The 8,525-nt window shown below is 34.3% G+C and overlaps 1 protein-coding gene across 5 annotated transcripts; it reads left to right on the top strand.

Annotated features, from left to right (window-relative positions):
* Positions 1-35: 35 nt before the first annotated feature.
* Positions 36-7,892, top strand: LOC110859024. Of its 5 annotated transcripts, none has more exons than XM_035859040.1 (5): positions 36-1,385; positions 5,734-5,829; positions 6,003-6,067; positions 6,660-6,745; positions 7,491-7,620. In XM_035859040.1, the coding sequence occupies exons 1-5, from the start codon at positions 1,266-1,268 to the stop codon at positions 7,496-7,498; spliced, it is 375 nt and encodes a 124-aa protein (XP_035714933.1). In that variant the 5' UTR covers positions 36-1,265; the 3' UTR covers positions 7,499-7,620. The 5 variants fall into 5 exon arrangements, 2 of the variants coding, with proteins under 2 accessions (XP_035714933.1, XP_035714932.1); XM_035859039.1 differs by lacking the exon at positions 7,491-7,620 and adding an exon at positions 7,760-7,892 and having other exon boundaries at positions 566-1,385; XR_004836903.1 differs by lacking the exons at positions 36-1,385; positions 7,491-7,620 and adding exons at positions 6,224-6,328; positions 7,760-7,870 and having other exon boundaries at positions 5,732-5,829.
* Positions 7,893-8,525: the final 633 nt, after the last annotated feature.

Here is an 8,525-nt window from a genome sequence, read left to right on the forward strand (position 1 = left end):
ATTAGAATTATGATCGTCTCAATTTTTTTTGCTCAACCTTAAAATACAATCGTAGATTAGATTGTGATTGTGATTCTAGGCTACAATGATTTTTTTACAATTGCTCAATGAGGGTATTCATTATTGCTTAAGGATTCTTCGCATCCTAAATTAAGCTGCACCGTTTACAAATTTTTGGTTCTGCGGTACAATTTTGTCATTGAAAATCACGTTACTGAGGTTACGAGGTTGATGAAATTTTACCCCTTGTTAATGTATGTACATATTCTTCGTAAACTATTTTACGATACTAAGGCTACGAAGAAATAATGAGTACCCTGAATATTTTTTGAGAAGTTTAACGGAATATATTTAAGAATGATTTCGACATGTGAAAACTTGAGCGTTTAAATAGTAAAACGTTATTTTTGACATGTATGGATTGTCGATTTCGTACGTTGATCGAAAGTTAGTGTGGCATCTGGATGATGACGCCTTGCATGATTGAAATGCTACACTCTAAGAAATCAGGTGATAAGAATGACTCTAGTGATGGGGGTTTGTTTGGGTTGGTGGTGATGTACTTCCGTCTGGTGATTGAGTATCACCGAGCTCGTGGTGGGTTATTTCCATGCAGTGACCAAGCTGTCCGTGAGCGTGGTGTGCATGTGATTACCATTCTGGTAAAGTGAAATATGTAGTCACCAGCCGGTGATAAAATTTCTTACAGTATTTACGTATATTTATGCACGGAGCGATCCAAAACCGACCGAATTTTTGTATGCTTCGTGTAAACGGAAAAGATCGAGAGCGGATATAAATAGCTTTTAGTGCTAACTTTTCTTCTCCCGTGTTGAGGGGGCCGTTCAAATGGAACGTCATGAATTTAGTTCATTTGGGTCCTTTAAATATGGTGGCAATTAAATACATGCATGTGTCCTAAGTGACTGAAGAGTTACATATCTGCTGACGACATAAATAATGAAGTTACTCATGAACGGTCCCCTGCACACAGATTGCATGATGCAATTCTTTCACTTATGTATCTGCTACTGTTTCACAGCAAAGATCAGTTTCGTCAGTGATTTCGTGTTCCAAGTTACGAGTTTAACAAAATTAAATAAGATGTAATTGTGCAGTTGGGCGTGGCGGAGGGGAGGCAGTGGCGGGGCCAGTAGTGGGCACAAGTGGGCCCGTGCCCACGCGAAATTTTGTGCCCCTTTACACTAGATATTATTGAACTTTTCTGAAAGCCTAATAAAATTATAATAATCGAGATTGAAAAAATGAGCTATCGTATGACCGTGTACGATTTTTTTGACGCCCACAGGAATTTTTCACCCAGGACAGTTTGGAGGTCTAAAATCGTGACCGTGGCGAAATTCAAACAATTGAAATATACAAAGGCATGTATTCGATGTCAATATGGTTTTGTCGGATATCATAAAGCAACAACCAGTAACGAATAATATCTAACAGAGCAATCAGAAATTTTTAAAAATTCACTTTTCTCAACGATTTGTATTTTTTCATCATATGTAAATACATAAACATGAGTCTAAACATTAAAAAGTCCGGATTCATTTCTGAATGAAATTACAATTTCGAAGTAGTCGAAATCCGAATTTTCTAATTCGACGTACCCCGATTTGAAAGAGCTAACCCGCACCGTTCACAGACATTCACAGCAGAGCTCCACGCCGTTGAAAAATCGGCGGCGGCGGCGTGAGTAGTGAAAACCGGCGGCGGTGGCGGCGCGCAGCGGCGCGCCGTTTGGGAGCTCGGCGGCGGCGCGCCGATATTTCTGCCTCAGTTTACCAGTCAGTGATCATAACTGACCTCATTATTTAGCTTTCTAATACATAGTAATGTATTTCGCTTGCTAATTTTAATTGGTTCAGCGAAAAAATAAACCGACCCATTTTTTAATCCGTGTTAATTCGAGTTTTCTGCATTACAGAATTTCAAAAATATTTTTCGACTAAAACCATCATCCTTTATAGCACTGTAACTCGATTCTTGACAGAAATTCGAAAATTTAAAAGTTTGCTTGATTTTTCATAAAATGGAATGCTTGAAATCTTTCTAATTGTAAGTTTTTAAAAACCACAGGACTAAGCAAAATGTAAGATTCTCAAAAAACAGCAATTTCGAAAAGTCAGGCTATTTATGTACTCGATTTGTATTGTCCAAAATATCATATTTTACATATACGTTATCGATTCTTTCGCGCCGGCACATATGCGGCGGCGGCGCGGCGGCACATATGCGGCGGGGGCGCGCCGAGGCGCGCCGATGAATTTCCTCGGCGGCGGCGGCGTGTCAAATCGGGTCGGCGTCGGCGGCGCGCCGGCGAAAAATCGGCGGCGTGGAGCTCAGATTCACAGCACCTTAGCCTAACCGTACTTTCAATTTTTTAATATGACCGAAACGTAACCGTAACGTAACAACGTACGGTTCGGGTACAGATCGAACTTCAAAAGTTCGGAGAACGCCCTTCATGGACATTGAACGTATTTCCCACGTTAGTCATTACTCATTTACTTTTGGGAAAGGTCGCTTCAGAGTTTAAAAGTATATCGTGAATGTTTAGTCTAAAATCTGAATTTCTCAAATGTTAATACTTTTATAGTATAACCTGATTTCAAAAATGAAAGGTCAGAATTGTTTCGAAGCAGTTAAACATTATTCTTCAAAAGACTATTAAAGCATTCATCCTGGTTCCAAATTTTTTGAATAAAATAGTCTTAAATTTTTTTTAGATTAAATGCTTTGGACAAGTGAATTTTTTTAAATAACTCACAAGGGAACCTCAACTACTGTCCCATCTCGATTTCCTTCGGAATAGCCTTAATCGATAGATAATTTAATGAAACTAAAACTTTGTCATAGAACATGCGGTGCAAAATCACGTTTTCGCGAAATATTTGGCGAGAGCCGCACCAAAACCTGCCATTTCCCAATGCTTTTAACATAGCCCCCAGCATTTCGAATGATGAAATGAACATTATAGAATATTGAAAAATTATTTATGTACCCGTCCGCGTAATTTCAGCCCGATCACGAATATGCAAAAAGCGATGCAGGCATTTGCCAAGTTTTTGCAAATTGCGAAAATCGGAAAAATTTCGGAAATTTGAATTCTTCGTTCCTTTAAATTTAACCAAATTTTAACTAATGTAAAATACAACTTTCATCTTGCAAACAATTTGCAAAAATTTGCAAAAATTGAAGTTCGCAATTTTTCAATTTTTCATTATCGTTTCATTATACAAGCTAAAAAATTATCATTTACATAGGTACGTACGAATGAAGGAAAAGCTAATTTGTTTAACAGCTAAAAAATCACGCCACACATTGCAATTTTTTGCAACTTGCAAAAATAAATATCGCAAATAATTTCGAAAAATACGTAAAAATAGACTAGCATCGGTTATTTTAACTTAATTTTATCAAAAATTGCGAACTTCAATTTTTGCAAATTTTTGCAAATTTTTCGCAATAAGAAAGTTGAACTTTACATTAGCTAAACTTTTGTTGAATTTAAGGGAATGCAGAATTGGCAAACGTGTGCATCACTTTTTGCATATTCGTGATCGGGCTGAAGTTACGCGGACGGGCACATAAATAATTTTTCAATATTCAATAAAGTTAATTTCATCATTCGAAAAAGGCTGGGGCTATGTTAAAAGCATTGGGAAATGGCAGGTTTTGGTGCAGCCTTCGCCAAATATTTCGCGAAAACGTGATTTTGCACCGCATGTTCTATGACAAAGTTTTAGTTTCATTAAATTATCTGTCGATTAAGGCTATTTCGAAGGAAATCGAGATGGGACAGTAGTTGAGGTTCCCTTGTCAGTGACACTCTGAGCCAAAATGTTCTTTTTGAAATCGGATTAAAACAGCAAAATTTTTCAGCGCTTTGAAAAATTTTCAATTGGCAAAAAGTGTATTTAATACATAACTCAGCCAAAGGCGAAAATATTTATGTACATTGAACAAGGTGCAAAAAATTGGTTCGCCTATTTCCTGCCTTGAAAAATTTAAAATTAGTCCAGTCAAAGTCGGAAATATACATCTAACACCTTCTCATAGTCAGTAGAACATACAATAATTGGGACGTACGAAGAATTGATATAAAAATAATTTTGACATAAATATCCACCAGTTCTTGGGAAAATTTAATTTGCGTTGTAAATTCAAAATCGTAGCATGAAATAAGTCACATTCTGTAATTTTTCATATTTTTTTTGGTGCCTATGTCTGAAAATATCCTAGCCCCGCCACTGAGGGGAGGAGGGGCTACTGATACTATAAACCAGGCCCCAAAATAGGGAAATCTTAGTGAGGCTTGGTGTGACTACAGCTAACAAATAAAATTAGATTGCAGACTTTTTGCATCACCGCTCGCAGTACCATTCTTTACTGGAAACATTAAGTAATCATTGCAATAAGTGGCTCCCCTCAAACATGCTTGTAATTTCATGAGAATAAGAATTAATAGGATATCCAGATTATAGGATTATTCAGAAAATATTAAATTAAATATTTGCAACTTTTGTAGCATATTTGCAACTGTTTGTATCTTAAACTTAAATATTCGTAGTTCACAATTGTTGCTCATTAAATTTATTCCCAAGTAATTTACCAAACTTCTCATTCACTGGTAAAAACGTCTTCTCAAAAGCCAAATTAATTCAATAAATGTAAAAATGCATGTGTATGCGAAACAAAATTTATATTAGGTCCAGTAAGAACGGTACAGAGAGCGGTGATGCAAAAATTCTGCAATCTAATTTTATTTATTAGTTGTAGTCACACCAAGCCTCACTAAGATTTCCCTTTTTTGGGGCCTTGTTTATTTAATACTTGTATTAACTTGAGTTCTTTATATATTTAATAATAAGCACCACACATTCCTTAAAGCAAGAGTTGATTAGAAGATTTATTGTCAACAAAATTAATTCTTTGCGTCGCTGCTAAAATTTGAAGGTTTTCTAAATTTAATAATATCTGGAATTCTTAACCGATTTTGATCATCCGGATCATAAATTCACCAAATCAGTTTGAATGTCATTTGTAAATTTCATAAGAATAATCGTTGCAAAATGTCATCAAAATCGGTTGAGAAATGACTGAGATATTGAATTATTTCTGTTAGTTTTTGGGTTGCACACAATGCACACAATATGTAATTTTTCAATATTTAAAAGGTCACTCAAAAATTGCATTTTTTAGATTTCAAATTTGAATAACTTTCTGAGTTCCTAACGGATTTGGATAATTTTGGACTTAAAATAACCGGAATGACTTTGTCTACAATGTTTTCCATAAGGGAACATGTTTGGATGACCCATTAATGAGCTATGAAAAGAAATGTTCAGTAAGGGGCAAATTTTCGCGTATTTTTGCCAATAACTCTCTCAAAAAACAAAAATTCCAAAAGGCGACTCGCACGTCGTTTTGAAATTATCTAAGAATGATCGGTGCAAAATTTCATCCAAATCGGTTGAGAAATGACTGAGATATCGTCGGTGGTCACTTTTTTGAGGAGGGTCAACTGCATACTTAGTAATTTTTTTGTTGCTATGTATTTGCCTCACTAAGAAAAATTGGTACGTTGGAAAACCTACCGATGGTAAATTATTTTTTACGATTTCGACAATCGTCCCGTTCTGTGGGGAGCATTATTTAATTTTAGTTGCCATTTATCGTAAAATTGGCAACTAATGTACGTATTTCGTATTTTTGTAGGTTGTTGTGATGCTGAAATTTGAAACTTGCTGCTTATGTGCATATGTAAATCGTACCCATCGTCCGTTAAATTGTTTGATTAATCAGATACGGCAAGTATGTATTTATTTGAAAATGTACATAAACACTTATTCAGGACAAGAAACCCATTTAATACCAGTTTATCGATGAGTTGCCTGCGTAATTTATGCAACAAGGACTTGAGAGACTCGCGACGAGCCAAATTTTGCAGAATTCTTGTAATAAAATAACTTTTGTATGTAACGCAGTGGTCAAGAAATTGGGGATTTTTACCGATAATTCGTGGGCGACTGATCCTGAGTCTAACTAACAGGTACATAAGCATTTACATATAAATATAAACTTTGAGCATTTTTCGCAAAAGTACATATGTAAATGTGAAATCTCTTCGTTACATAATATGCAGTAAATATTACCATGCCTTAAGCAGATAATTGTTAACTAATTTAGTTCGTTATTAATTCCATAGAAGCATGGATGGCTAAGGAACTAAATTTTACTGTGATGAAACTCGTTCCATCCATCATAATTTTAGTGGGCGGTACACTCTTAATAATCCGGTAAAGTCACGCAGGTAATAAATTTGGTAATAATGTTTTACCAGGAAGTAAAAATTCGTTACCATGATGGTAAAACTTTATTACCAAGTCATTATCACACGGTACAACTTGTCATTACCACTTTGGTAGAGTCATATACTTGTGCTTTTCGGTAATGTTTATTACCAGATTATTTACAGTGTAGGTATTTTTTGGTAGAAATGAAATTAATTAGATTTCCTTATTTGGCTTATACATATTTACAAATTTCTTAATAAATATGTAACGTGGTTTAAATGTACATGCGTACGCAAACTTATAACTATTTACTAATAAGTAATTAGTCCCTTTATTATGTATTAACAGGCCTAGGGATACATTGGAGGAAAACAGATATGATCATGCAACGACGGAAATTTCACGTCTGGAAACATTCGAAGCAGAATTTGAAGGTCATTTCCAATTACTGACACAAATTTAGTCAATTTGACGTCCACTGCTGTATTTACGTATACGTAGCTAAGCTGCATTTTTCTATTTATACATAAGTACTATAATTTTTAAGCTGATACCTTTTAATTTGAAGTATGTATGTGCGTAAAGAGTTTTGGAATGGTCGCGAAAATTTCAATCAAAATTTATGCATACTTCGTCATAAATACATATGTACATATTTACCTTTCGAATTAGAATATATTTTTAGTCCGGCAAAATTTAATTTGTGCAATTAAAAATGTTGGCATGGCCCAGAAGACTGCAGATTTTTAAGCTACATACATAGGTTTCAAACTAGAAAAAGTACCAGAGAAATTTTGGCGAATATGTAAATATGTACATATATATGGTACTGATTTTTCTGGGCCAACTATTTTCAATAATTGGGTTCTTTCAAGAGATTATAATACACATTATCAGGATATAAATTGAGTTCCTAATTTACAACATTTTTTCTAAAAACCACTTCAAAATCACACAATTACCATGATTACAAAGGAACAGGAAACAATATGTACACAATTTAATTCATTTCATTTTTCCCAAAATGAAATGAATTTTTTTAAAAATTATATGTATAATACTTCCTTTGAAATAGTACCAAGTAAAAAGACATTTCGTATAGGAAACCTAAATCTTACATATACATATATCTAGTATTTTACTTGACAACATTGATTGATTGATTGATGCTTTATTCAGGTGTCTAACAAGTTCGCAGTTAATACCATGCTCTTCCACAAGTGACACAAAAGATAGACAATTTAACAAACTAGTTATATACTCTAAACAACTATAGCTACTAACCAACAACGAGTCATTTATAGTAAAATACATTAATCTTCAAAAATTTTCGTTCAAAAATACATCTTCAAAATGTATGGCAACTTTAAATTTATTATATGACATACTCTTTATATCAAAATCTCTCGGGAGCTTATTCCATAGCATAATCGTTCTATATTTCACAGATTTTCGAAAGATCTGTGACGAGAAATTACCAAGTGACATGAGTGGACATTTACGCAAATCACTCCTACCGGAGAGCACAACATTACCACTCATCATTTCTTTATAAGCACACTTTAAAATAACATAACCCCTTCTTTGCATTACAGTCATAAAATTACACGATTTTCTCAGAGTATTAACATCAAACTCATTATGACAACGTGAATTCGTTACATTGTATTTTTTCTTGGACTCTTTGCGATAAAAAAACTCAATTATAAAACGATCGATCTTTCTCTGTAAATCGATTAACATGGCGTCACTTTGAACTGCCCAGATCTCAATTCCATAGTCAATTACAGAATGTACATACGCATTTATAACAACTTTAAGCACATGCTCATTTATGTATCTCTTAAAACCTCTCAAATATTTTAATTTACTTGCAACTTTTTCACATACCACGTCAAAATGTTTTTTAAAATTTAAATGTGGGTCAATCCATATACCTAAATACTTAAACTCATTAACCCTCTCAATTGTTTCATTTCTAATTTCAAAACACAATTTATCAGATATTCCTGTTTTGTCATGTTCTTTGTGGAAGATCATAAACTTAGTTTTGGCGAAATTAAGCTTAATACCATTCTCATCACACCATTCGCACACACTCTCAAGCTGCATAATAAGATCATTGAGTACAACATCAGCATCAGTACCCTTTGCATACAAGATGACATCATCAGCATAACTTAAGATATTACATGACACCCTAGAAGACAAGTT

Source organism: Folsomia candida, unplaced genomic scaffold, assembly GCF_002217175.1.
Source record: "Folsomia candida strain VU population unplaced genomic scaffold, ASM221717v1 Fcan01_Sc023, whole genome shotgun sequence".
Lineage (NCBI taxonomy): Eukaryota > Metazoa > Arthropoda > Collembola > Entomobryomorpha > Isotomidae > Folsomia > Folsomia candida.

What these genes read in the sequence shown, in the direction of transcription:
- LOC110859024 (XM_035859039.1), top strand. Translation starts at nt 1,266, where the DNA reads ATGAGCTATCGTATGACCGTGTACGATTTTTTTGACGCCCACAGGAAT. An exon ending in AACAATTGAAATATACAAAG is followed by an intron (nt 1,386 to 5,733) that starts GCATGTATTCGA and finishes GTATTTTTGTAG; the next exon opens with GTTGTTGTGATGCTGAAATT. An exon ending in TGATTAATCAGATACGGCAA is followed by an intron (nt 5,830 to 6,002) that starts GTATGTATTTAT and finishes TATGTAACGCAG; the next exon opens with TGGTCAAGAAATTGGGGATT.